This window comes from Panthera tigris, chromosome A2 (assembly GCF_018350195.1).
Source record: "Panthera tigris isolate Pti1 chromosome A2, P.tigris_Pti1_mat1.1, whole genome shotgun sequence".
NCBI classification, from domain to species: domain Eukaryota; kingdom Metazoa; phylum Chordata; class Mammalia; order Carnivora; family Felidae; genus Panthera; species Panthera tigris.
The window spans coordinates 36602820-36630784 of NC_056661.1; the positions used below are offsets into that span (position 1 = coordinate 36602820).

At 43.5% G+C, this 27965-nt stretch overlaps 1 protein-coding gene across 5 annotated transcripts; it reads left to right on the plus strand.

Moving 5' to 3' along the window:
* Positions 1–1142: 1142 nt before the first annotated feature.
* Positions 1143–25626, plus strand: LOC122236708 (transport and Golgi organization protein 1 homolog). 5 transcript variants are annotated; one of them, XM_042979400.1, is made up of 19 exons: positions 1143–1284; positions 3973–4104; positions 7748–7769; positions 8714–8802; positions 9877–9949; positions 10131–10269; positions 12037–12138; positions 12823–12883; positions 12990–13025; positions 13108–13175; positions 13300–13394; positions 14403–14479; positions 15933–16077; positions 16967–17043; positions 18504–18645; positions 19531–19607; positions 23746–23884; positions 24858–24960; positions 25453–25626. In XM_042979400.1, the coding sequence occupies exons 1-19, from the start codon at positions 1219–1221 to the stop codon at positions 25460–25462; spliced, it is 1653 nt and encodes a 550-aa protein (XP_042835334.1). In that variant the 5' UTR covers positions 1143–1218; the 3' UTR covers positions 25463–25626. The 5 variants fall into 5 exon arrangements, with proteins under 5 accessions (XP_042835334.1, XP_042835336.1, XP_042835337.1 ...); XM_042979402.1 differs by lacking the exons at positions 18504–18645; positions 19531–19607; XM_042979403.1 differs by lacking the exons at positions 16967–17043; positions 18504–18645.
* The last annotated feature ends 2339 nt before the right edge of the window (positions 25627–27965 follow it).

Below are 27965 nucleotides of genomic sequence, written 5' to 3' on the forward strand. Positions count from 1 at the left end.
ATATTAACTCTTTCTTGCAGATGGTCTGCAACTGTATTCTCCAATTCTGTAGGTTGCTTTTCCATTTTGTTGATGGTTTCCTTCCCTTTCCTTCCCTGTGCTTTTTAGTTTGATGTGGGCCCAATTGTTTATTTTTACTTTTACTTCGTATGCTTTTGGGGCCAATCCCAAAATCTCATTGCCTAGAGCATAGTCAAGGAGCTTTCCTCTTTGATTTTTTTCTAGAAGTATGATGGTTTCAGGTGTTACATTTAAGTCTTTAAGCCATTTTAAGTAGATTTTTGTATATCATGTAAGGGAAGGGTTCACTTTCATTCTTTTGCATGTAGATATACAGTTTTCCCAGCAGAATCTAATGAAGAGATGGGTTGTCTCATATTCACCCATCGCTGGGGGTCACCTGTGGGGAGTCCCCTTTGTGGCAGCTCATTTCTGAGGTTCACAGACACCCATTCTCACAGAGAAATAAACAGACACCACAAGCACAGAATCACACCCAGCCTCACCTGGGAACACAGGTATGGGGCTGATGGACAGATTCACACACAGACCCACACTGCAGACACGGCCAGTGACACCCCGAGGAGAACACACACACACACACACACACACACACACACACACACACACAAAATAAGACCCAAAGGGCAGCAAATTCACACACATAACCAATATATACACGTACAAAACCCAGACATACATAGACACTCCCATAGGGACGCACATGTCCCCAGATATGTACATAATGGGGAGGGGCTTTTGAAAAGCCATGGTCACGCGGGGTGTCCTTTGTGAGCTATCAGGGGCGAAGGCAGCTGATTGGTGGAGAGAGAGCATAAAGCGTCTGAACTGCTACGGCATTGCTCAAACAGGTGAAGACTTGGATGAAGAGAGATCTTCGTCTGCTCCGCCTGCTACTAACAGTCTACTTAACTGGCTACTTGTGGCCTACTCATCTAGTGATTTACTGACCTGCTGAGCTACTAACTTGTCTGAACCCTCCTCCCTCCCTTCTTGTACTTGATCTGATCCGGGTATTCTCCCTGACCCCCTTCTTCTCCTGCCACACCCCCCTCCCCAATCCCATCCCTATTTAAACCCCGCCCCCACACCTCACCCCCTTTCCCACCCCGTCCCTTCCCCTCCCACCCCCACCACCTCCTCACCCCCATCGGCACCTCCTCTCTGGTGCCCAGGCGCCCCCTGAAAGACCAGAATATGAAGGTTCAGAAGCTACTTTTCTATATCCTCTTACTCGGGTATCCCGGTTACCCCAACACAAATGTGAGTACACATCCGACATCAGTGATTTCTTCCTTTTGTATTTATTTATCTTTTTCAGACTGTGGTTAAAAAAAACAGCTTTTTCATGGAGTCCTTGATGAGAACTCAGTTCTTTTTGAAAACCCATTAACTCAGGGCAAGGTTTCTCGACCAGCATGTAGGGCTTCTGGCCGCATCTGTCCACATGAAGTTGTGGATCTTGTCTGGGCCACTTGGTCCAAAAGGAGTAGTGTTTACAGGATGGAAACCTGAGCTTCATAATGTCAAGAAAGAAGGACATGCGAAGATACTAAAAGCCACTGAGATCTTTGTCTTAAATAAGTGGCTTGTATGATGTTTGAATTATACTTCCTTAAGATCATTTTTAAAAATGTCAGAACCTCTATTGAATAAGAGCCATTTAATAGTATTAATAGTATTTTATACTATTAGATGGCTCCTGGAAGGCCTGTCAAGATTCTTCTTCAAGCTTTGTAAGTTTAGAGTCCGTCTTATATGTAGTTAGTTTTCCTATCAGCACGTTGTTCATATTTGTGAAGTTTGGTAGCCCTGGGAACCGTGGTGTCCGAAGTGTTGGTGTTGGAAAGTGAAATGTCGTTTGTGCTCTGTGCTTCCTGGTTTGTTCGCTTTTAGGAACTTGTGCATCAGCCCTCTCCCTCTGGTCTTAGAGGCTGCCCCCAAGGACTCTGTGTCCAACCAGGTAGATGACAACCTCAGCATACATAAAGTGGCCTCAGCCTGCTTGGACATTTATAATAAGAAAATCACTAGGAGTGATGTGATGAGGAAGTGAATGCATTCTTGTCCTTTCTTTAGCCAACTATGTACAGAGTGTTGATTTACCCAAAGCAAAAAGGGTCTTGAATGTCCTTAGGATTGTCCAACTATAAAGAAATACCTGGTTGCCAGTGTGAATGTTTCATTCTATCATTAAAAAGCAAAACCTGTACTCCCAAGAGCCTGAGACAGAGACACAGGGGACACCCATAGAGAAAAGTAGATTTCTTGAGATTGGCATGCACCAGATTCTTAGAGAGGGATCTGCAACGTCCCAAGGCAGGAACAACCTAAATTGAGGCAGAATCCTCCCACATGAATACCTCCAGGCACAACAGAATCTATTCTGTTTCTTTTGAGTCTACGAAGGAGGAAATTTCTTGGTTCTGTTTATTGCAATTTCCCCCTTCTACCTAGGCTGCATCTCATAGATCAGTTCAGCTCTCTCTCCCTCCCTCATTTCTGAATTCTTGCACAAACTAACTTGTCTTGCATTTCCTACCTCCACCTGGTCATGACCATTGTCTGTGGGAACCAAGTGTTACTGGCTCCCTTGGATCTAATCTAGTTAACAGTAACTAATGATATCAGCATACAGATAGCTGGCAGAGGTATCAAGAGTGCCCAGGACTTAGGATGTTTGCCATTCATGTCAAGATGGCCTCTGTCTTTGCCGCATTTGATCCCCATGATCACTGTGCTGACAGCCCCTGCTCTCTTGCAGACAGTGGCCACTCAAAGACAGTGTACATTTCCCAGCAGGACGCAATTTAGTGACCTCAGTTCTAAGAGCAGAAGATACAAATGGTACACATTTTGGAGGCTAGTGTATTGGCACAAAATTAAAGTTTGGTATGTGAATTAGTATGAATTGCATTGTGAGTGTATTTTCTCCTAAAGGACTGGTAAGTCTAGTTTCAGTAAAATGATATGTGTTCTGTTGTTTTGGTGACCATACCCAGGACTTCTGTGTTATTTAGAAAGTAATTTCCATAGTTGTTATTGATTGATTTAGGTGCAACACTATGAAATAGGAACTTGAATTTATTGTATTGGCTATTTGGAGATGTGTGTTCAAGTAACTTAAAACCTCATAGATTTCATCAAAATACACAAGATCACCTGATTATGCAAACCTGTATTTAATTCAGAAATCTGACAATTTGGGCTGTGATTCAGATTCAAAGTAAACCTCGAACGTAAAACCTTCTGGGGAGCCTGGGTGGTTCAGTCAGTTAAGCATCTGACTCTCGATTTTGGCTCAGGTTTGTGAGTTTGAGCCCAGCATCAGGCTGTGTGCTAACAGCGTGGAGCCTGCTTTGGATTCTCTGTCTCCCTCTCTCTCATTCCTCCCCGCTCTCTCTACTTTCAAAAATAAATCAACATTAGAAAAAAGAAAACCTCAGTGTTTTTAGAAACTAAACAATAATGTAGAATTTATTTTTGCTGGAATAAACCCATATTATTATAAGAGCAGCTGCACATCTCTCAGTTATATCCATATCTGTAAACATCTGTCTCTATAACAGTCTCATTTGAATCGCTAGTACATTTTTATTGTTACTTTCTCCCATCCTTCCGTAAATTTTGGTGTATTTTTGGAAATGTTCCAAAGGATTTTATCCAGGTACTTCATGAATGTACAACAGAAGTCATTTACTTCTTGTCTACTGAAAGGGTAAGGAACAATGAAGCCATCACCACAGTAAGATCGTAAACACAGTCATCACTCCTACAGGTTTGCCCCTGCTCCTGTGTAAGCATTCTGTCCTCCCTCTCCTTCAGGAGGAGGCATTTGAGAGGTGTGCTTATAACCTCCTGGAGGCTGGTTGAAGGCTTATAAAAATGATTCTTTGTGACAGATATTATAAATGTCTTTGCTATTCCTCATTATCTCAAATATTATTTCAGCTTGTCCCTATTTTGGCTGACCATTTCCCTCGTGGCTCTCGTGTCTTCGGAACTCTGTGGAAGCTTGCCGTTATTACTGCCACCGTTGCAATTTGTGCATGTCTTATTTACCTCTGGAGAGTTGTCCTTGCTGTGAGTATACTACAATAACTTACAGATAGGCTTTTAAGCATAAGTAAGCAGAAGTTTTTTGGTAAGCACACATTTTTTACTAGACCATTTGTATGCACTCAGTACTTCAAATATCCCTTTAAGCACGGCATTCATTGCATCCCACAAATGGTAGTAATTCCAACATTCATTATCATTTAGATGGAACTATTTTTGTAATTCTGTGAAATGTCTCTTTGACCCTCTTCTTTTAGAATTTCTCTATTCTGTCTCTATTCTCTATCTTCTATTAGAATATCTCCCATATATTTTGTAGTTTTTCAGTTGTCTTTCTATTATTGATGTCTAGCTTACATATGTGTTCTGAGAACGTATTTTCTATGATTTTGTTGACTTCAAGTTAAGGTGTATTTTATGACCCCGAACATGGTCTGTGTCAGTGAATGTTCTATATGAGCTTGAGAAGACTGTGTATTTTTCTATTGTAGAAAGTGTTCTACAGATGGTCATGGATCTAGGTGATTGGTGATGCAGTTCAGTCCAACTGTGTTCTTAAATTTGAATACCTTTATGCTCAATCTGTCAATGACTGATAGAGGGTGTTGAATTCTTTCAGCTATAAAAATGTATATGTCTATTTCTCCTATCAGTTGTATCAGTTTTTGCCTCATGTATTTTGGCACTCTGTTGTTAATGCATGTACATTAAGGATTATGTTTTCTTGGAGAATTAAGCGTTTATTATTGACCTCAGTATCTCCAATAATTTCCCTTACTTTGTACATGTTTTGAAGGACAATTTATGTGCACAGAATTGTAGGTGGATGGGTTCTTTTCTTTTAACAGTATAAACATTTCATTCTTCTTGATTGCATGGTTTCTGAATTCTGAGTATTTTTTGTCCTGGTTCCTCTTGGGTAAGGTGTTATTTCTTCCATCTCCCTGCAACTCCAGCCCCCAACACTACCCCTTAGCTTCTTCCAAAATTGTTTGTTTTCAAGTTTCTCTTGATTGAATAGTATATGTCTAGGGATAGTCTTGTGTTTTTTGTGTTTTTTTTTGTTTTGTTTTGTTTTGTTTTGTTTTGATTTGTTTTTGGTTTGGTTTGGTTTTTTTGGAGGGGGGTATTTATCCTGCTTGAAATTCTTTGAGTTTCCTGAATCTGTGGTTTATGACTATCATTAATTTTGGAAAATTCTCAGTCATATTCACTTCAAACGTATAAGTAGGTATTCCCACTTTGTGTATGTTACACCTTTTGTCATTGTCACACTGGTCTTGGATTTTCTCCGTTGTATTTTTAATTTTTGTGTGTTTCTGTTTTGGGTGTTTCTACTTGACATTTCCTTCTGCTTGTTGAGTCTTTCCTCAGCTGTGTTGTGTGTGTTAGTAAGTCCAACAAAGGCATTCCTTATTTCTGTTATGATGTTTTGGATTTCTAGAAGTCCTTTTGGATCCTAGAGTTATCGTTTCTGTGCTCACATTCACCACCTCTTCTTGCATACTGACTACTTCTTCCATTAGAGTCATTATCCTATTAATCAGAGCGGTTTTACATTGCCAGCCTGATTATCCCACCATCTCTGCCATAGGAAGTGTGATTCTAATGCTTGCATTCTGTGTTCAAAATATGTGGTTTTTCCTTTTAGGGTACCTTGTTAAGTTTTTTGGGAAGCTTGGGGTCACGTCCTTGTTTAAAAAAACTGAGGTGAAGGCTTTTAGTGTCAAGTTTTGTCTTTACCTGGCTAGGTTTTAGGCTGAGTTTACTCCCCTATGAGACAGGAAGGAGGAAGAGCATTGTCGTTGAGTATTACCCTTCATCTGTATTGCTTATCTTCAGGAAAACCCCATTAGGCTTTGGAGAAATAGTTTCTGTGGAGGGCAGGCCTTCTAAACAAGAACAGAACAGCATGAGTTTATTTATAAGTGGCTGTTTTTTCCTCTTTTCCTGCCAATTTAGAAATCTTTCCCTTCAAAAAGAAAATATGCATATTAAGTATTTGTAAGGCCATCTCTGTTTCCATTTCCCCTGCTTCGGAAAGGAAACATGTGACATTAAAGGACTATCCATGGTTTCCTGTTTGCCCTCCGTAGATACACTTTCCTATAACAACATTTTTATGACTCACTTTTTGATACCATGATGATATTCCAATATCCTGGCAAGATGTTGGGGCTCGCTTCAGCATCACATCATCATTTAAAACTTTCAAATAGGGATATACGTCCTACGGATCACGAAAATGTGGCTTTACCTTTTGTTAAAGTAGAGTCTTGCCTAGATTTTATTGAGCTATAATTCATCAGGGGATGACTTGGGTGTGGGTGTTACTGGACCACCAAGACCAGGTTCTCCAGTCTCAGTGTCTTAGTAATGAACACTGATCGAAAGGGAAACAAAGCAGGTGGCGTTTATTAGAGATAAGTTGTATACAGTGGAGCCACCAGGAAAGAGGAATATCGCTCCCCCAAAAGGGTGGTGTGCCAGGCTTATAAAGGCACTTTTCCAAAGGGTGAGGGGCTGGGAGTGGGGAAGCATCCTTCAGTCCCACAGTCATTATCTTATGGTTGTTACTTTTCAGTGGACACAAGACAATCACAGGATGTCTTTTTCCATGATTGACGTGCTCTTAGTGCTCCTAGAAAATAGAAATACTAGTGCGGTCAGGCTTTAAATTGTTATTGCTACTTTTGCCCAGACAACCATTACTCCTTAATACCTGTTCTCTCTTTTGTTCACTTTTCCAGAAGTTTCCAGTATGGAAACTGTTAACCCTTGCCTTAGACCAGGACCTTTATAGGAATTAAGTTCCTCTTGCTTTTCTTATACCTTCTCAATGGGAGCCCTTTTTGCTTTGTTTTTGAAATGTTAGCCATCATTTCTTTTGGTGCCTGTGCTTTTTCTCTAGCCATGTTCCACTCTCTTTCTCATTTGATGATGTGTTTTTGGAAGACCCTCTGTTTTTAGTGATCTAGGAAAATCATAGCACCTGACATGTTGTAATTGTTTATTGATTCGGAAAGCAGCCAACCCTGTGTAACATTTCAGAAAGCTTTCTTGAGAATGAACGAAGCGTATGTTAGTACAAAGGTTTTCCTTTTCTTTCCTTGCCGCTTCCTTCCTCCTTCCCATCCCTTCCCTTTCCTTCTCGCCCCCCTACCGTCCCCCTCCATCTCTCTCTGTCTCTATATCTCTCTCTCTGTCTGTCTCTTTCTTCCTCTCTCCCTTTCTCTCTCTCCCTTTCTTTTTTTCTTTTTTTGGCATTTCAAATGATCCTGGGTTCTGGACTTCAGTGTGGATGTTGGGTTTGACTACAAGAGGAAAACAATCAGACAAATGTTTTATTTATGTATTTTTAAAACTGTCTGCATTATGCACTGACAGAATTAAATATTTTGATATTTATTTAATATAATGTAAATCTATCTTTTGGTCAAAATAAGCTGTGAATCTTTATGCTTTTATCAGAAACGGTTTATAAAGAATCATGAACTAAATATGAAATTCTACTTTTTTCTTATATTAATGTTATGAATTCATTATGCTGAACAAAATGATCATTGTAATTTCATTGGATGACATGTCAGTATTTTATCAGGAAGAAAAAGTTTTTACTATTAACATGTTTTGACCTCAAACTTAATTTTGTTTCTTCCTCTCTCAGACACAGCCTCCAGTACATCAAGGTAAGATTTTAGGTTTTAGTAGTCTTTGTAATTTTTTTTCATTACTCGTGTTTGATGTGGGTTTAAGTTTTTTAACTAGGGATAAATATGGTGACTTCTGATGTCTAATTGACTTGTGAACTCTTGAAAACCTTTCTCTTCCCTGTTAGAGGCTAAGTGACAATGTGGAGGGATTTGCCTGTCTTAAGACAAGAGACCAGGGGAGGAAAACATCACAGGAGGAAGGAGAACAGAATGAGTGTGATTTTGCATAGAAATGATTAGGAAAGAAGTGATGATATGAGCCTGAGGTGTGGAGTGAGTACTTTGCCATGACCTGGCTTTTGGTGAAATGTGAAGATGAGAAAACCCTCTTTGAGTCTGTCAAGAAGCCTAAGCATAGAGAAGAAGCCAGGTATTGCCAGGCAGGGTGTGTGTCACAGGAGAGGGTTAAACCAAGGTTTTGAGTCTGAGGTGGAGGGAGCCATTCATGCCAGGGGAAAAGTGAACTTGATGCAAATGGCGGGTAATCTCTTCTGCACGGACCCCATGGACTGTGGTGATTCTGTGGTGCTGTCTGTTGAGAGGCAAGGTGGCTACCTGACGCTTAACAAGCCCTCAAAGACTGGTTGGTGTTGATCACTGTAAATGCAGCGGTGGTGGTGATGAGAAGAGTGACCTCAGGGCATGAGAGCTCTCGCATTGGGCCAATATAAGAGGAGTTTGCACTTTGTGTCTGTTAGAGGAGTCAGTGTTCTAGAGCTTACACGTATAGGAATGTCAGTGAAATGAGGTTTCTTGGGTTTAAAATGCTGCTGAAACTTGCTTTCTTCAGGCACAATGAGAAAGCTAAAAAGTTAGTTACACCCATGTGTCAGATCGTGTGTCTGTGCTGCTAATACAGTGGGATTATTCGATGTCACTGGTTTGGTAACAACCTTAAAAAGTGTTTTATCTCCTTTTAGTTAATTTACAGCAAAAAAATGCAAAGATCAACCCGTTCGAGAAAGAAAACCCAGAGCTGGCGGAAGCAATATCCATGTGGGAAGAGAAGGTAGCATTGCCCTTTCAAATATTTCTTGTGACTTCATTTTGATTAGTTTTACCTCTTGTAGTTCATCCTACTGACCTATTTCATGTGTTCTATAAATACTTCCCATTCAAGACAAGCTTCACAAATGGAATAAAAAACTACCTTTTTATTTGTGAAAGGAGTCACACATTAGACATAGGCTTATCTACCACATTGCTATTTTTGAATTCTGATTCCTTTTTCATATGTTTTGTATCTACATCAATGAATTAAAGATACATCTTCAAGAAGCTAAGAGAGAAAGTAACATTCACTCTGCTGAAGCTCTTAAGTTGAAAGTAAGAATCCTTTCTTTGCCTGGATTGCGTTCTAAAAACACAAGTAAAATTAATGAGTTGTTACGACTCATTCAACATGTTTTGTTGAAGGAGAACATCAGAAAAGTTGAGCACTTCGATAAAATTTTAAATGACACCCTTCAAAGTGCACATGTTACCTTGCAATCATAGAGAGAGAGAGAGAGACAGAGAGAGAGAGAGGAATGTCAAGAATCAGGAAGTGCGAAGAGTTGGCTGCTTTTCCTGTAATTTGACTTTGGAGGCTTTTTGTTCATTGGGGATGAGGTGAGCATAGCATATTCGCTTGCTGTTTACCACAGTAGAGAGTGGGCCTCTGGGAGACAAACCTCCATCTGCACAGCTGGAATTTCACTAGGACCACCATGAGGAGTTTGCTATTTCAAGGACTAGGAAGTATCTTTTATTTTCACAACTAGGTCATTACCACATCATTCAGACCTGCCCTCCAAGATATGGAGAAAATCCCCCAAGATAGTTGAGAGATGAAGGGCAATAGCAAGTTGTATACTGCCTTCTTCTCTTAATGCTCAACAATGTTCAGTGTGAACAGAGGAATATTCTCCTAAGAAAGCCATTTGTGAGCCCTTTGACTTGAACTATTTTCCATGTTCTTTGCCTTCTCCTTGTTGTATTTATGCCCCAGGATCTTTCTTTGTTGCCATGCACAGTCCTGTTGCACTCACATTGTTGTGCGATCATTATTTCTTGAATGTATTTTCTCATATCTGTCCTAAAGTCAGAAGATGCAAACGGTCAATTTGAGGATCCAGAACTGAGAGCCTTGAGGTCCAATAAATGTGAACTGGAAGGTATGTTGTCTGTTGGGGAGAAATCCCCATATGGTGGCAATGACTTTGCATTGGGAAGGGAAAGAATGCCTTGTTGCCTTCACACTAGTTGCCCTTTTCCTGTCACCCCAAAACCAAGTCTCAGGTCATATGCACATGCACAAAATAATCCATTTTTTTTTTTTTTTTTTTTTTTTTACAGAAAGGAAAAAGGCCCTGGAAGACATTTATAATGCTTTGAGTTCTCTTAAAGCAATCAGGGAAGCAAAAGCCAAAAGGCTGAAGGAGATGGCAGACATCCTTGATAAATCCTCTGAAGAAAGAAAAATGGCTACAGCAAAGTAAGACGTTCATGTGATAATGGTCCCGAGTACTGTTGTATGAATGAATGTGGTGGCCGCTATAGATAAATATATTTCTTCTAGAATTGGATCCAAGAGTATTTTTGCCAAATGCATTCAGGAGAATTGTGCCTGCCCTTCCTACCTGGCTTCCTATAACCTGCATTTTCCTTTCTGTCCTTAGTGCTTGTCACACATTCTTGTGTCATGTACTTGGGGTAGAAGAGGGAAGATACTGGCATTAAGCACACTGATAACAGGATCCCCTCCGGATCCATTTACATTGTCCTATAGGTTTCAATCCCATCCCATGGTCTTATCAGCCAGGAATTAGGTCATCTTTGTTCAGCACCAGACTTGGGTCAAAAATATTTAGGGAAAACATTGAATTATCTTGCTGCAGAAACCATGGGAGTTTCTTTCTAGACTGTGGGTTGGGATGCCATCAGTACTGCATCTCTTCATCCAGTCTGCAAGTGAGACTCGTACGAAGTGTGTCTTCATGGGTTCATTAGAAATTTGGTGCACCAGGCGCATGTTTCTTCTTTTGTCCAGTATTTCCTTTTGTTCTCAGGAGGGGGGCCTTTAGAGACCCTTATTCACATTGAAAAGGAAATGCTTCTTTGTCTTCCCTGGAGACTCAGCTTCTGTTAGTCCTTTCCACACCCGGGGTGGAGCCTGCTCTGTCTCACTGGCATCTTGTTTTTGTTAATGTGTAAGCTCTTTGTGGGAGCAGGTAGAGCACCCTGACCACCTTTCTATCTTCACCCCCTTACAACAGAGCCTCTACATTACAGCCACCCCAGAAAACACTTGCTGAAGGACTACCTGAGAGGCCAGAAGGAAATGCATGTACCTTTCTCTGTCTAGTGCTTTTGTGTCTAATACAAAAAGACTGTCTAACAGTCTTTCAGTTTTGCATGTGATTCTTGAGTACATCCAGTGCCAAGTTGAAACCCTTTAAAGCAACACCATGCACAAAATAGTCTGAGGGCAACACAGCAAACCAGCCTTTCTAAGCATTTCCCTTTGCTGCCTTCACTGTCCATGAACTGAGTCTTGTTCAAGTAGACTGACTCCATGAAGTTGATAGTTTTCCATCTGAAATCTGTTTCCTGAAGATAAGAGCCTGACTGTGGGACAGTTCACATCATGTTATATTTCAGCATATATTGCCACTCTAAGATTGGCCTTTCTTCCACCAGGATCTTTGAAAGAGGGGGCAGGGGTTGCACTCCTGAACCTTAGTGATGTGTGGGAGTGATTTGCAATGCTGGTGAAGCCATATCCTGGAAGGCTGTCTTTCATACTCAGTGTCTGTGTCAGGGTACAACTTTTGGACTGAGATTCAGTGCACTGCCCCGTGGAGGTGCAAGGCAATGATGATCCCCTGCCTCATCCTAATGGGTACAGTTGGTCAGGCACAGGTTTTCACACTGACCTGAAATAGGCCTTCTCCATCTCAAACAAAAGACCAACTCTGGGAAGGCACAAGGTGCAATGTTATTTGATGACTTGACGATGAAGGAGTAGAAGCAGAGAACTAGACAGGCGGCTCTGATTGTAGGCGACTTGGCAGCAGACGGAGGTTGAATGTTCTTTAACATTAAATGGGGTCTTCATTTCTCTGACTGTGTTGTCAGTCTGTGCATCATTGGGGGAGGGGATAGGGATATTGGAATCTAGGCTTTAAGAGAGCTGAGAAGGAAAAAGGCAGAATTTCTGGACCTTGGCTACTGGACTATGTATATATCTTTCCCATCTTAGGAATCTGGATATGACAAACTGTGAACTAGTGGCAATGAAGAATCAGATGGCAACTGCAGAGGAAGATCTGAAAATAGCTACAAGGGACATACACAAGTGCAAGTGAGTTCAGATACTAATTAGCAGTGGCTCATGAAACCCCTGTTCGTTTCTTAGTTCTAACCTTTGTACAATGGGTAGACTCCATGAATATAGTAATATAACCACAAATTCAGAGGACATATCCGTAGAGAATTAACAGACAGGAAAAGATAAGTATTAGAAAGAATAAAACAATTAAGTTACTAAACATTTCTGGGTCTCCAGAATTGACCTGCCCATGTAGAAACTTCATCCATGCCAACGTTCCTGAGGGGTGGTGTCAGTTGTCATAATCTATAGGAAAGCAGTGTGTCACAGGAAAATCCTATCCATCAGGAAGGTAGTACCATCTGATGGTCCTGGTCTTTGCAACCCTAGGAAACCTGGTGAGTACACAAGTTAAAGGAGAATAGAGCTTTATGTTGGCTTTATGATGAAAGTCACTTGTCACATGATGAATTAGGGCAAGATTAAAAATGGAAAAGAATTCTATGACCTCTGAACCCTACGGGCTTGGAATAACGAGTAAGGAGAGGATGGAACAATAGCTTTGGTTCTGTACATTTATAATTGTGTGAAAAGTGTTTCATGTGAAAGGATAAATTGTATTGGGGGAAGATATGAGGATGACGGGAACATGAGCAGATTATTTATAATCCTACCTACTATTAGGCCTTATTTGACGAAAACAATTGTATCTCACAGACAGCAAATTGAACAAACAGGAGAACAGCTGCAGAAGGCAGAACTCACCTTCAGACACCAGGTAACGTGAGTTCTGCCTGACATATTGAACCCTTAGACCCTCATGTGGTTGAGTGTAGTGGGCCTTGGAATTCCTAAACACGGACTTTTCATTGTTGCTTTTTCAGGTCGCAGTTTATCAGCGTAATGCTGAGGACAACTGGGTAAGTGTTTTCCTTTTTCCTCCTCTCTCTCTTTGGTGCACAGTCTGGCACGACTGAAGGTGGATGTGTTTTTCTTCCCTAGATCAAGACTCAGATCTGGGAGACGAAAATGGCAGAACAGAGCCGGGAGATCGCCCGCTTGAAACACAGGTGTGGGAGCGTGACATGAGTTTTTATGGGTGTTTTGAGGGATGACAGCTGTGCCGTTTAGTGTCTAGTCAGAGGACATGGCATTGCAACTCTTATAGAAGTCCATTCTTTCTCTGTATCCAAGACTGGATGTGATGGAAGGAAAGAGGCTGCTTGAGGGATACAGGAGGCAGAGACCAATGCCTGGAAGTCCAGAGACGCAGAACCCTGCGAGGAGAGGTAAGGGGCACGTGGTGATGTGCAGCAGCCTCATTTCTGCGGCAAAGCCTCTTCCTGTGGGTGATCATCGTGTGTCCTGGACAGAACCGCAAACACTAAGGACAGCAGGTGGTCTGAAGGGGTGACAGAAGGGTGTTCTCCTCTGGTACTGCAAGCAGTGAGGCACTTGTCCCTGGGACTGTTGGAGCTCATGCCCCTCCTCTGACTGTGACCCTCCCACCTCCTCTAGCATCCCCCTGTCTGAAGAGCCTGGAAAGGATGATAGGACAGGGGCCTCATCCTTCTTCCCACCCGGACTCAATGTGAAGACTTTAGTTTATTTGAGGAGAAGGTCATTTATTGACTATTTTTAATGTTCCTTTATTTTTATTTTTGTGAACTGTAGACCTACATTCCTGAATCCAAGCTCCAAATAGCTTCGTCCTCTGATGTTATCAGTGCAACTCTGCAGCTTCACTGCTAAACACCCATAGTTTTCCTTTACTCCTTAATATAATATCAGTCAAGTTCAGTTCCATTCAGAAATAGTTACATAATACCGGCTCCCATGTGGAAGGCAGCTTATAGATGAGCTGAAAGAATGAACAATTTGCCTGGAGTCAGAAGAAACACACCCATGCTCTTCTGTGGAGGGTTTTTTGATGTTATCCACCAACTGACGCTCTCATTTTAATTTTTATCTGAAATGAGATGCTGAGTGATTACCCCTCAAGTGTATTGAGAAATGGCTGTTTTGGTGACGATTTCCTGATTTCTCTTTGAGCTGCCCTGTTGAAAGTTATTTGACTAATTATGAAGAACATGAGCCAGGACCCTATGGTTTCTTCATTAAGATATGATGGGATGGATCTCCCCCTTATCACTGGGGTCAACTGAGGCTTGTGGGTTACTCTCTGCCTCTCCTCCTGGTCCTGAGTGTGGGCAAGAGTTTAACACGTCACAAAATGTGGTGTTTGTGTGAATCCTGCACAGTCTACTAAAATCAGAGTAAACCTCTATCCCTTTTAGAGCCTTTAGCCGAAGCTGGTGTCACTCCCATGACTCACAACAACAAGCAGTCTACCAACAATGCCGAGAAGGACAAGGTAAATGCTGGGGCCATTTTCAGTTGTAAGTCTGTCAGGAAACCCTCCTTTGCGGAACAGCATGCTCTGCGGCCTTATCCCTGTATTGTGTGTTGTGTGATATGTCTGCCTATTTATATTTTCCAAATGCACACCTTTAACCCAAGAGTCTACAGGCTTCTGTTTTTTCAGCATTTCATCTTTTTTCTGGTCAGTTTAGTAGCCAAAGGAACTTTGAAGTTGAGCACCTTATGGCTTTTCCCTTGTTGTGTTCAAAATAACAACAACAGGAAGATACACTGCACTCTATAGCAAAGTCTCTAAGCTTGTTGACTCCTAACACACTACCTCTCTGTGGGATCAGTGTTGTTGTCATGTTCCTCTTTCTGGTCACACTATTCATGTGTGAAGACTATCTGTTAATTGTAAACGTGAAAAGACTTCCCTCCATCTTTATATTGTGTGCCTTGTACAATTTATGATGGTTTTAGACAAAGTCATTGTCATAACTCACCACCTTCACGTCTTCATGGGTAAATGAACTGTTTGGAATCCTTTCAAGCAGTATCTTAGGTAAAAGTATTCTGAACACAAGGTCCTTCAGTTTTATTCATATGAGCAGGTTCTCTTGTGTCTCCAGTCAGTGTTAGAGCTGATACCATGGCTCATGACACATCCCTGGAAATGTATACCAAAGTCAAAACACATTTGCATTAATTCTGTTTCATGAATGTCTGCCTCTTTTTTCCCATAGGATGTACTACTCTGTGTCTTGTAGTGTACACAAAATCAGAATTCCTTATGAATTCAGGTAAACACTTGTGGGCCTAGTACTCATTGATATGTAATATGTTCCTCACAGCAAACATTTCCTCAGGTCCCCTACAAGACTCCCGGCATCCCCAACTCCCGAGTGGTTTCTTGGCCTTTGAGAGCACTTGCAGAAAGTAGGAAGACCTCTTTCTCAGCGAGGGAAGCAGAGGGGGCCAAGTGTGTGGCCGGCAGGCAGAAGTTTTCCCCAAGAGTAGCTGTGATTTCATGTGCAGAGAAGGAGCTGTGTATTCGCACTCAATGTTTTTTGTTCGGAATAAGCCAAAAACAGAGCTTCTATCATCACTGTAGTGGAGGGATGCAAGGTGATCCTGGACATGGATGTCTGCCTGTCTGGAATATGCTGCTCCATTAGTTTGGAATTACTTATTTTAATCCTGTAAGATGGGATCATTTTGTTCTAAATTCTCAGACATGGGCAGGGACATGTGGTGACAGTAGTTTACCCGCCTGCGTTTAGTTGCCTAGGCTGTAGGTGGTACCCAGTGGCAGGGACAGAGTTTTCAGGTACTGATGCTACTCTCTTGGATCCTGGTGGCAGAGAAGGGGGCAGGTGCTGACCCGTACCTCATTGGGTTTCAGCTGCTTTGGGGATTGGTTCTCTTGTGTGGCATCTGCACATAGCTGTCACTTCGTTCTGCAGGGCAGTGTGGATCCGTGGCGACCTGCTCCATCAACTGGAAGATTCTGCACACCCTACCCTAGAGGCCACCCTATGATCTCCTGGGCACAGCCACCTCCTGTACCAGGTTCGGGACCACCCCGAACCCCTCCACCTGCACCACTTGGTAAGATGATCTGGGCAGTATGAGTTGGCTTGCTAAGAACCTTCATCTAATTTTTGTTTTTGTTGAGTCTTTTTTAAAGAAATTTGTTAATGTTTATCTATTTTTGAGACAGACAGAGAGAGAGCATGAATGGGGGAGGGTCAGAGAGAGGGAGGCACAGAATCTGAAGCAGGTTTCAGGCTCTGAGCTGTCAACACAGAGCCCGACGTGGGGCGGAAACTCACGCACTGTGAGATCATGACCTGAGCCGGAGTCGGATGCTTGACCGACTGAGCCACCCAGGCGCCCCGTTGTTGAGTCTTGTACAAGGTGCAGAGGTGGTACCACAGACCATTGCAATGCAAGGAAAATGCCTGCCATCATCACCACATTCCTTGAGTTTCTCATGATTGACTTATCATCCTTGTGTCATTTCCCCCACCTTGTGTTGGTACAGGTGTCTCTTGTGGAGATGGAATGGGGCTGTATGCAGAAAAGCAGGCCTAGCGCTTCAGCAGATGTGTGCCATACACAGTCCATGTGCTGGGCGGTGGGAGGCATGAGGCGCAGCCTAACGTATATCCATCCAGTTGAGCCCCCAGTCATCCACAGTTGTTTGTGGAGTTATGAAAACACCTGAACCTGGGCTTTTATGGGTCTTCATCAGAGTTTAAAGAATGGTTCTCCCTTTACCTTGGGATCACCTGAAGCATGAGGGATACCCTGTGCATGTGATTTGGGATGTGACTGGGCCAAAGAGTTTAAGTTGCTTGAGGAATGAGGAGAGTGGATTTTGTTTTTTGGGGGGTTTTTTTTGTTTTTGTTTTTGTGTTTTTGTTTTTGTTTTTGTTTTTGTTTTTGAATCTCTGCACAATCTACTCAAATCAGAATAAACCTCCATCCCTTCTAGGGCCTTTTGCAGATCCACATGTTGCTCTTGTGAGTAACAACAACACTGACTCTACCAACAGGACCACGAAGGACAAGGTAAATGCTGTGGACATTTTCAGTTGTAACTCTTTGGCAAAACCGTCCTTTTTCTGTTCAGCGCTCTCTCCTGGCTTTGTGTCTGTTTTGTGTGTTGTATGATATGTCTGCTTGTTTTTCTCATTTTCCAAATGCACAGCCTTCACCCAAGAGTCTACAGGCTTCTGTCTTTTCAGCCTGTCATCTTTTTTCTGGTCAGTTTAGTAGCCAAAGGAACTTTGAAGTTGAGCACCTTATGGCTTTTCCCTTGTTGTGTTCAAAATAACAACAACAGGAAGATACACTGCACTCTATAGCAAAGTCTCTAAGCTTGTTGACTCCTAACACACTACCTCTCTGTGGGATCAGTGTTGTTGTCATGTTCCTCTTTCTGGTCACACTATTCATGTGTGAAGACTATCTGTTAATTGTAAACGTGAAAAGACTTCCCTCCATCTTTATATTGTGTGCCTTGTACAATTTATGATGGTTTTAGACAAAGTCATTGTCATAACTCACCACCTTCACGTCTTCATGGGTAAATGAACTGTTTGGAATCCTTTCAAGCAGTATCTTAGGTAAAAGTATTCTGAACACAAGGTCCTTCAGTTTTATTCATATGAGCAGGTTCTCTTGTGTCTCCAGTCAGTGTTAGAGCTGATACCATGGCTCATGACACATCCCTGGAAATGTATACCAAAGTCAAAACACATTTGCATTAATTCTGTTTCATGAATGTCTGCCTCTTTTTCCCCATAGGATGTATTACTCTGTGTCTTGTAGTGTACACAAAATCAGAATTCCTTATGAATTCAGGTAAACACTTGTGGGCCTAGTACTCATTGATATGTAATATGTTCCTCACAGCAAACATTTCCTCAGGTCCCCTACAAGACTCCCGGCATCCCCAACTCCCGAGTGGTTTCTTGGCCTTTGAGAGCACTTGCAGAAAGTAGGAAGACCTCTTTCTCAGCGAGGGAAGCAGAGGGGGCCAAGTGTGTGGCCGGCAGGCAGAAGTTTTCCCCAAGAGTAGCTGTGATTTCATGTGCAGAGAAGGAGCTGTGTATTCGCACTCAATGTTTTTATGTTCGGAATAAGCCAAAAACAGAGCTTCTATCATCACTGTAGTGGAGGGATGCAAGGTGATCCTGGACATGGATGTCTGCCTGTCTGGAATATGCTGCTCCATTAGTTTGGAATTACTTATTTTAATCCTGTAAGATGGGATCATTTTGTTCTAAATTCTCAGACATGGGCAGGGACATGTGGTGACAGTAGTTTACCCGCCTGCGTTTAGTTGCCTAAGCTGTAGGTGGTACCCAGTGGCAGGGACAGAGTTTTCAGGTACTGATGCTACTCTCTTGGATCCTGGTGGCCGAGAAGGGGGCAGGTGTTGACCCGTACCTCTTTGGGTTTCAGCTGCTTTGGGGATTGGTTCTCTTGTGTGGCATCTGCACATAGCTGTCACTTCTGTTCTGCAGGGCAGTGTGGATCCGTGGCAACCTCCTCCATCAACTGGAAGATTCTGCACACCCTACTCTAGAGGTCACCCTTTGATCTGGGCACATCCACCTCCTGTACCAGGTTCGGGACCACCCCGAACCCCTCCACCTGCACCACTCGGTAAGATGATCTGGGCAGTATGAGTTGGCTTGCTAAGAACCTTCATCTAATTTTTGTTGTTGTTGAGTCTTTTTTTAAAGAAATTTGTTAATGTTTATTTATTTTTGAGACAGACAGAGACAGAGCATGAATGGGGGAGGGTCAGAGAGAGGGAGACACAGAATCTGAAGCAGGTTCCAGGCTCTGAGCTGTCAACACAGAGCCCGACGTGGGGCTGGAACTCACGCACTGTGAGATCATGACCTGAGCCGGAGTCGGATGCTTGACCGACTGAGCCACCCAGGCGCCCCGTTGTTGAGTCTTGTACAAGGTGCAGAGGTGGTACCACAGACCATTGCAATGCAAGGAAAATGCCTGCCATCATCACCACATTCCTTGAGTTTCTCATGATTGACTTATCATCCTTGTGTCATTTCCCCCACCTTGTGTTGGTACAGGTGTCTCTTGTGGAGATGGAATGGGGCTGTATGCAGAAAAGCAGGCCTAGCGCTTCAGCAGATGTGTGCCATACACAGTCCATGTGCTGGGCGGTGGGAGGCATGAGGCGCAGCCTAACGTATATCCATCCAGTTGAGCCCCCAGTCATCCACAGTTGTTTGAGGAGTTATGAAAACACCTGAACCAGGGCTTTTATGGGTCTTCATCAGAGTTTAAAGAATGGTTCTCCCTTTACCTTGGGATCACCTGAAGCATGCGGGATACACTGTGCATGTGATTTGGGATGTGACTGGGCCAAAGATTTTAAGTTGCTTGAGGAATGAGGAGAGTGGTTTTTGTTTTGTGGGGGTTATTTTTGTTTGTTTTTGTGTTTTTGTTTTGTTTTTGTTTTTTTTTTTAATCTCTGCACAATCTACTCAAATCAGAATAAACCTCCATCCCTTCTAGGGCCTTTTGTAGATCCACATGTTGCTCGTGTGAGTAACAACAACACTGACTCTACCAAAAGGATCACGGAGGACAAGGTAAATGCTGTGCACATTTTCAGTTGTAACTCTTTGGCAAAACCGTCCTTTTTCTGTTCAGCGCTCTCTCCTGGCTTTGTGTCTGTTTTTTGTGTTGTATGATATGTCTGCTTGTTTTTCTCATTTTCCAAATGCACAAGCTTAACCCAAGAGTCTATGGGCTTCTCTATTTTCAGCCTGTCATCTTTTTTCTGGTCAGTTTAGTAGCCAAAGGAACTTTGAAGTTGAACACCTTATGGCTTTTCCCTTGTTGTGTTCAAAATAACAACAACAGGAAGATACACTGCACTCTATAGCAAAGTCTCTAAGCTTGTTGACTCCTAACACACTACCTCTCTGTGGGATCAGTGTTGTTGTCATTTTCCTCTTTCTGGTCACACTATTCATGTGTGAAGACTATCTGTTAATTGTAAACGTGAAAAGACTTCCCTCCATCTTTATATTGTGTGCCTTGTACAATTTATGATGGTTTTAGACAAAGTCATTGTCATAACTCACCACCTTCACGTCTTCATGGGTAAATGAACTGTTTGGAATCCTTTCAAGCAGTATCTTAGGTAAAAGTATTCTGAACACAAGGTCCTTCAGTTTTATTCATATGAGCAGGTTCTCTTGTGTCTCCAGTCAGTGTTAGAGCTGATACCATGGCTCATGACACATCCCTGGAAATGTATACCAAAGTCAAAACACATTTGCATTAATTCTGTTTCATGAATGTCTGCCTCTTTTTCCCCATAGGATGTACTACTCTGTGTCTTGTAGTGTACACAAAATCAGAATTCCTTATGAATTCAGGTAAACACTTGTGGGCCTAGTACTCATTGATATGTAATATGTTCCTCACAGCAAACATTTCCTCAGGTCCCCTACAAGACTCCCGGCATCCCCAACTCCCGAGTGGTTTCTTGGCCTTTGAGAGCACTTGCAGAAAGTAGGAAGACGTCTTTCTCAGCGAGGGAAGCAGAGGGGGCCAAGTGTGTGGCCGGCAGGCAGAACTTTTCCCCAAGAGTAGCTGTGATTTCATGTGCAGAGAAGGAGCTGTGTATTTGCACTCAATTTTTCTGTGTTCGGAATAAGCCAAAAACAGAGCTTCTATCGTCACTGTAGTGGAGGGATGCAAGGTGATCCTGGACATGGATGTCTTCCTGTCTGGAATATGCTGCTTCATTAGTTTGGAATTACTTATTTAATCCTGTAAGATGGGATCATTTTGTTCTAAATTCTCAGACATGGGCAGGGACACGTGGTGACATTAGTTTAACCTCCTGTGTTTAGTTGCCTAAGCTGTAGGTGGTACCCAGTGGCAGGGACAGAGTTTTCAGGTACTGATGCTACTCTCTTGGATCCTGGTGGCAGAGAAGGGGGCAGGTGCTGACCCGTACTTCTATGGGTTTCAGCTGCTTTGGGGATTGGTTCTCTTGTGTGGCATCTGCACATAGCTGTCACTTCCGTTCTGCGGGGCAGTGTGGATCTGTGGCAACCTCCTCCATTAACTGGAAGATTCTGCACACCTTACTCTAGAGGTCACCCTTTGATCTGGGCACATCCACCTCCTGTACCAGGTTTGGGACCACCCCGAAACCCTCCACCTGCACCACTCGGTAAGATGATCTGGGCAGTATGAGTTGGCTTGCTAAGAACCTTCATCTAATTTTTGTTGTTGTTGAGTCTTTTTTTAAAGAAATTTGTTAATGTTTATTTATTTTTGAGACAGACAGAGACAGAGCATGAATGGGGGAGGGTCAGAGAGAGGGAGACACAGAATCTGAAGCAGGTTCCAGGCTCTGAGCTGTCAACACAGAGCCCGACGTGGGGCTGGAACTCACGCACTGTGAGATCATGACCTGAGCCGGAGTCGGATGCTTGACCGACTGAGCCACCCAGGCGCCCCGTTGTTGAGTCTTGTACAAGGTGCAGAGGTGGTACCACAGACCATTGCAATGCAAGGAAAATGCCTGCCATCATCACCACATTCCTTGAGTTTCTCATGATTGACTTATCATCCTTGTGTCATTTCCCCCACCTTGTGTTGGTACAGGTGTCTCTTGTGGAGATGGAATGGGGCTGTATGCAGAAAAGCAGGCCTAGCGCTTCAGCAGATGTGTGCCATACACAGTCCATGTGCTGGGCGGTGGGAGGCATGAGGCGCAGCCTAACGTATATCCATCCAGTTGAGCCCCCAGTCATCCACAGTTGTTTGAGGAGTTATGAAAACACCTGAACCAGGGCTTTTATGGGTCTTCATCAGAGTTTAAAGAATGGTTCTTCCTTTACCTTGGGATCACCTGAAGCATGCGGGATACACTGTGCATGTGATTTGGGATGTGACTGGGCCAAAGATTTTAAGTTTCTTGAGGAATGAGGAGAGTGGTTTTTGTTTTTTGGGTTTTTTTTGTTTGTTTTTGTGTTTTTGTTTTGTTTTTTTTTTTAATCTCTGCACAATCTACTCAAATCAAAATAAACCTGCATCCCCTCTAGGGTCTTTTGTAGATCCACATGTTGCTCGTGTGAGTAACAACAACACTGACTCTACCAAAAGGATCACGGAGTAAAAGGTAAATGCTGTGCACATTTTCAGTTGTAACTCTTTGGCAAAACCGTCCTTTTTCTGTTCAGCGCTCTCTCCTGGCTTTGTGTCTGTTTTTTGTGTTGTATATGTCTGCTTGTTTTTCCCATTTTCCAAATGCACGAGCTTAACCCAAGTGTCTATGGGATTCTCTATTTTCTGCCTGTCATCTCCTTGTGGAAGGTGTAGAACCAAACGTGCCTAGGGCTGAGCACCCAAGGGCTTTTCTGGTATATACCTGGAAATAACCCAGGGAGGAAGAGACCACCCTCCACCTGGAAGTCTTTTGGCATGCCTTATTTTTTCTGGACCTCCTCAGTGTGGAATCATTGCTCTTGCTGTTTCTTCCTGTTCTGTTTCTGTCTAGGGGATTCATGTGTTCAGAAAATCGGCAGTTATCCTTATGTTTTGAAAATGCAAACTGCCTTCACTCCAACTTATATTTTTGTATGTGTCATTTAGAGTGGTCGTAGACAAAGTAAATTTAATACCCGTCAACATTCAGCCTTTCTGGGTTTTTTTTGTTTGTTTGTTTGTTTGTTTGTTTGTTTGTTTTGTGTTTTTTTGGTTTTTTTTTTTTTGTAAACATGCTGTCTGGAATCCCTTCAGGTGTGCCCTGGGTATACATATTCTGAACTACGAGAGGTGACATATTTGTCCTAGAAAACACGCATTGCAACATGCGTGGTGAAGAGAGACAATCTGCAGTTACCTGCATTGTAATTCTCCACTGTGTCGTGTTCACATGAGCACGTTCTCTTGTATCCTGTGTCACTGTCACAGGTGATACATGGAGATGTACACCAGAAACAAAAGTGTATTTGTGTTAATTCTGTTATTTAGAATTTCAGCTCATCTTTTAGAGAACAAAAGTACCCTGTGAGTTGTACTGTATTTAACTGAGAAGTACCACTGAATGAAAATAAATTAGCTAAGCCTACCTAACATGTATAGGTAACATGTTTCTCTAAGAACATGCTTTTCGAGGTTCTCTGTATGACCTCAGGATCCCCATGCCCCAACATGTCTCTGTGCCCATGGGTAGCACTTGCAGAGAGGAGAAGATTTCATTGTCGGGAGAGAAGCAGATCGGGCACAGGCGGGGGCTTAGAGGCAGAGCTTTGAGCCACGATTGCTGTGATTCCATGTGTGGAGCCTGGGATTGTCATTCCTTCTCAATCTGTAGTTCTTCACATACAAATAAGCAGCCTCTGTGGTGGAGGTGGATGCGGGGTGGAAGGTGATTCTGGACTTAAATGCCTTCCTATCAGGAATATGCTATTTTATTAATTTGGTACTCATTCCATAAATCCTCTAGGACAAGAGCTTGCTGTTCTACATTTGCCCACATGTGGGAACACTGGTTTGTCCCCATAGCATCCGTTCCCCACCCCCAAAGCATAAGTGGAACCCAAAGTATGGGTAGAGATTTTGGCGCTGATGCTGCCCTCTTGGAACCTGGTGGTGGGGAAGCTGGCAGGAGATGAGCACTGCTTCTTTGGTTTGCCACTTTTTGCTGATGTTGGTGCTTTGCTCTGTCCTATGAACATAGCTTTCATTTCTGTTCCGCAGGCCATTATGAATGCAAGAGGGCCTGGTCCTTCCCCAGGATCGCCTTGCCGTCTGTCCCCCATGGACCGCCCTTCACCACCAGTCACGGGCTATGGGCCACCTCCGCCTCCTCCACCAGCTCCTCCACGTACTAAATTTGGTAAGATGACCTGAACTGGATGAGTGACTGATAAAGCGTATTCGTCTTCTTCGTGAAAGACTTGGTGGGAATGTGTAGGGATGCTTGTGAGGGCTTGGCCATTCAACTGCAAACCTGCCTGAGGACAGTGTCACATATCTCAAGTTTCTCAGGACATAGTGTACAATGGGCTGTGTCATTTCCCTATAATGAGGTCAGCTGTAGGTCTCTCTTGTCTACAAGAAAGAGGATTTTTATACAAAGGCAGATGTCTCAGGAGTACTGGTGCCTGTCTTAGACACAATGTTTTGAGCTCCGTGAAGGATGAGATGCACCCCTAAGTGTAGGTGCCTCAGGTATCCCGTCTGAAAGGGGGCACATGCATTATATGACACAGACCTTGTGGTCACCATAGTGGAAGTACCAGTGAAGGATCCAGTGCAAAACTGGGGGAAACTTGAATCATGCAAGAATAGAAGGGAAGTTGAGCACAGTAAGCAGAGTTTGAGGAGGTGCAGAGGGGACGGCATTGGGGTCAGTAGGATGGACTTGGAGGCCATCTCTGGCAGGGCCCACAAACTGGGAAGGGAGCATGAGGACAGTGTGAAGTCTGCAAAGGACTGCTGCACAGGTTCAACCACAATGTAGAATGTAGTCATCATCTCTGAAATGTCAATGTTACCACAGTGCACCTACTTCATAATCTAAATAAATTTTGTTGTTTCCCTTGGTTTTCTGAAGGGTCTGGACATGTTTGAAGAATGTTTTGGGAGACTTGGGAAATTAAAATTAGTGTTAGGAAACGCTTGTCTGCCTAAGTTTGTGTGTCTCAGTGAGACTAAATGTGAAGGCACGTTGTAGATCAGCTGTGCCGCTTCCTTGGCCTTCAGCCTGAGTCAGACTCTTGGTGGGGAATTCAGGGGTGAGGAGGAGCCGCCCCTGCTGTACTCTGGTCACCACACCCATGCGTCTGCTGTCACCACCCTGCCTGCAGGTTTGCGCCTCCGAAACTTCCCTCGCAATCTCCTGAGGCTTTGCCTGTGTTCCTGCTGTGTCAGCTCTAACACCAGCTCTCGGCGGTCATCTCAGAGCCTCAGGTTTGTAATCTGAGAAACAGGGACAATGTTGGTTTCTGAGGTCAGTACGATGAAGAGGTGAGAAGCACTTAAGGAATTTGTAAAATGTATGGGATGAGTGGACACTCACCCTTCTCAGGGTGGAAATGAATGTATCTCCACACAGAAGGTCATCGACAGATGTTCATCCAATTTCATGAAACTAAGAGTATAATGCCTGAGGCTGAGAGGTTGGCAATCCCTGTTTCAAAAAATACGGCAAAGACCCCTGTTTTTTCTTTTAAAATTCAGGTCCTACTTTACGAAAAAGAAAAAGATAACTGTGATACTGTGTACATTCAGGGATCTATACCTAAGATTTGAAGACAGTCATAATCCCTTAGAGGTAGACACACAGATGCAGCCACGCAATTAAGTGTTCATCCAAGGCCACAGATATATTGTTGAAGACAAAATACATAGAGGAGAACACAAGATCCCATTGCAATAACCCAAAATCTCGTTGCCTTACAGGAGAATGTGAAGTTCGAAGAGGACCCTGAACTGTGACCAATAGGCTGTGGTGATGTGATATATTCAGAAAAGTTGTCTGATATGCGTACTTGACTGAATTCTTTCCCTGACCATTCCTGTCCCCTCTATTTTGTTTTTCCTCATTTCCCCTAATAAACCCATCACAGTTCTGTATCTCTGTCATTATCTGCTTCCAGGAGGATCTATGGTCATTCTGTGTTGATGTACACAGTGTGACCCCTGTATACACGGTCACAAACAGGTAGAATCTACAGTTATAGGGGAAGAAGATAAATGTTTGAATTGTATTGACTGCCCATGTCCCGCTGGTTCCTTCTGGGGTGGTGGCCACAACCTTCCTCCAGATCTGGTGACAGTTGTGTTTACTCGTCAATAGATCCTCGCAAGCACGTGGCACTTCCTACTCACCATGGTGTGTGGTGATCAGCAGGGCAGCTATCAGCCCCCAGGACATGGCTGATTCGTGATTGCAAGAAATGGATGAGGGGTCAGCAGTGTCTTGGGTAGAACAGTGAGGAAACCCTGCATGAATCCACATGTTGTGGATTTGCCCATGTACCAGCTACCTCACGGTAGCACCAATCCAGGTGGGAGCTGAGGTAGACTCATGGTAGTAGTTGTGGGTGTGAGTCTTATAATGGCCCATATTCCTCTCGGTGTTTTCTGTTTTTATCTTTTATTTTGATGCAATGTTTATTTTTGAGTGAGAGAGAGACAGAGCACAATTGAGAGAGGGGCAGAGAGAGAGGGAGACACAGAATCCAAAGCAGGCTCCAGGCTCTGAGCTATCAGCACAGAGCCCAATGCGGGGCTCAAACTCACAAATCCTGAGATCATGACCTGAGCCAAAGGTGGACACTTAAGTGACTGAGCCACCAAGTTGCCCCAACCCCCAGTTTCCTTTTCGAGGGCCGGGCAGGGCAGATGTCAATGACATGATACCCATTCCGCACCACCAAGAGGAGTTGGGTGTAAGCATCTGACTCTTTCCGGGTCCTCAAGGCCCATGCATTCTGCCCCAGAGCCCCTGACTCCTGCTGGGCCCTCCTTCCTCCCAGGTTATGGAGGCAACCAGCCTTCCATCCACGTTGGGGTCATGGCTGGGCCACCAAGGGCTCAAAATCTGGCTGTCCACATGCTTCCCTGCGGTGGCTGGGAACAGCAGTGCTCCAGTAAAGGTCAGCATGAGCAGCTTCTCTAAACAGGATTCTCATCCACTATGATCAGGGCCTGATCTAAAACATGACAGGGGAGAGGGGGACACAGGAGATGTGGTGCTGTTTCCTGGACAGGGCTGCACAGAGCAGAAGGCCAAGGGCTGCTAATCTCTGGATTCTGGATGGTAGGTGAGCAGTTTAAAACACCACAGCCTTCTTTTACATCAAAAGAGAAACCTATATCTTCACCCAGCCTTCCTCTGATATGAAGAGATGACAATTATTATTTGAAGGCACAATTGTCTACCTATGAGTCTGATGGAAATGATTTCATCCATCTTCGTCCATGAAGCACTTTTCATTGAAATTACCCATATAGAGGCAGGAAATTTATACCAGATGTGTAGCTCCCTCTAGATGCTCATTCTGACCTTGTCACATTTGTGTCCTCAAAGACATTATTGACAACTTGAAAAATAAGCTCTCAACATCAAGAAGGTGACATTACAGAATGTGGTATAAATGGAATTCCATATGTTCTCAATTAGAAATAATTTTTAATGGTGAAGGAGAAATTAAAAATATTGTCATTTTTAATTGAAATATAGTAGACTCGCCATGTTGTATTAGTTTCAGGCATATATCATGGTGATTCCGTGTGTATACATTACGCTCTCCAGGTACCTCTACAAGGGTAGCTATATTGCAAAAGCATGCAACGCTTTCTTACAGGATTGACGCTATTCTATGGGCTGTACCTTGGATCCCAATGGCTTATTCATTCCATAGCTGGAAGCCTGTATCTCTTTCTCAGAGGTGTCAACTTTTTTATTTACTCAAGTATTTCGGTGCTAAACACCATGACCTGTAGGTCAGCAGGTGTCAATTTGCAGTCTGTATTTCTGCGAATGCTGCTTAAGGCATTACACATGATATCACTAGGTCAATCAATTCGGTTTCATTCTGCACTCAGTAAAAAGGAGAAGGAAAAGGTTTCTTTGTGTCCCAAGCAAGCCCTTCGCTAAGACCCTTCCGGATCAGGAGAACAGGCTTCACTGGACCAGCTGCACTGTCAGTACTTCCAGCTGAGCAGCCATGGCCTTGAGCATTGCAGGAATTCGCACGGCGGCCGGCAGAGGGCGCGCACGCACCACGCCCAGGGAGGGGCGGGCCTCTGCGTGGGCAGTGGTGGCCTGAGAAGGCGCCCACTAGGCTTTTCTGATCCAGGGCGCTCCGGGGCTGGAAAGGCTTCCTTGCTTCTGAGGACCCAGTGCCACTGAGTGTGGGCAAAGAGCCAGAGCTGCGCTTCCAGCAGGTTCCGCCCCCGGGCCTGGG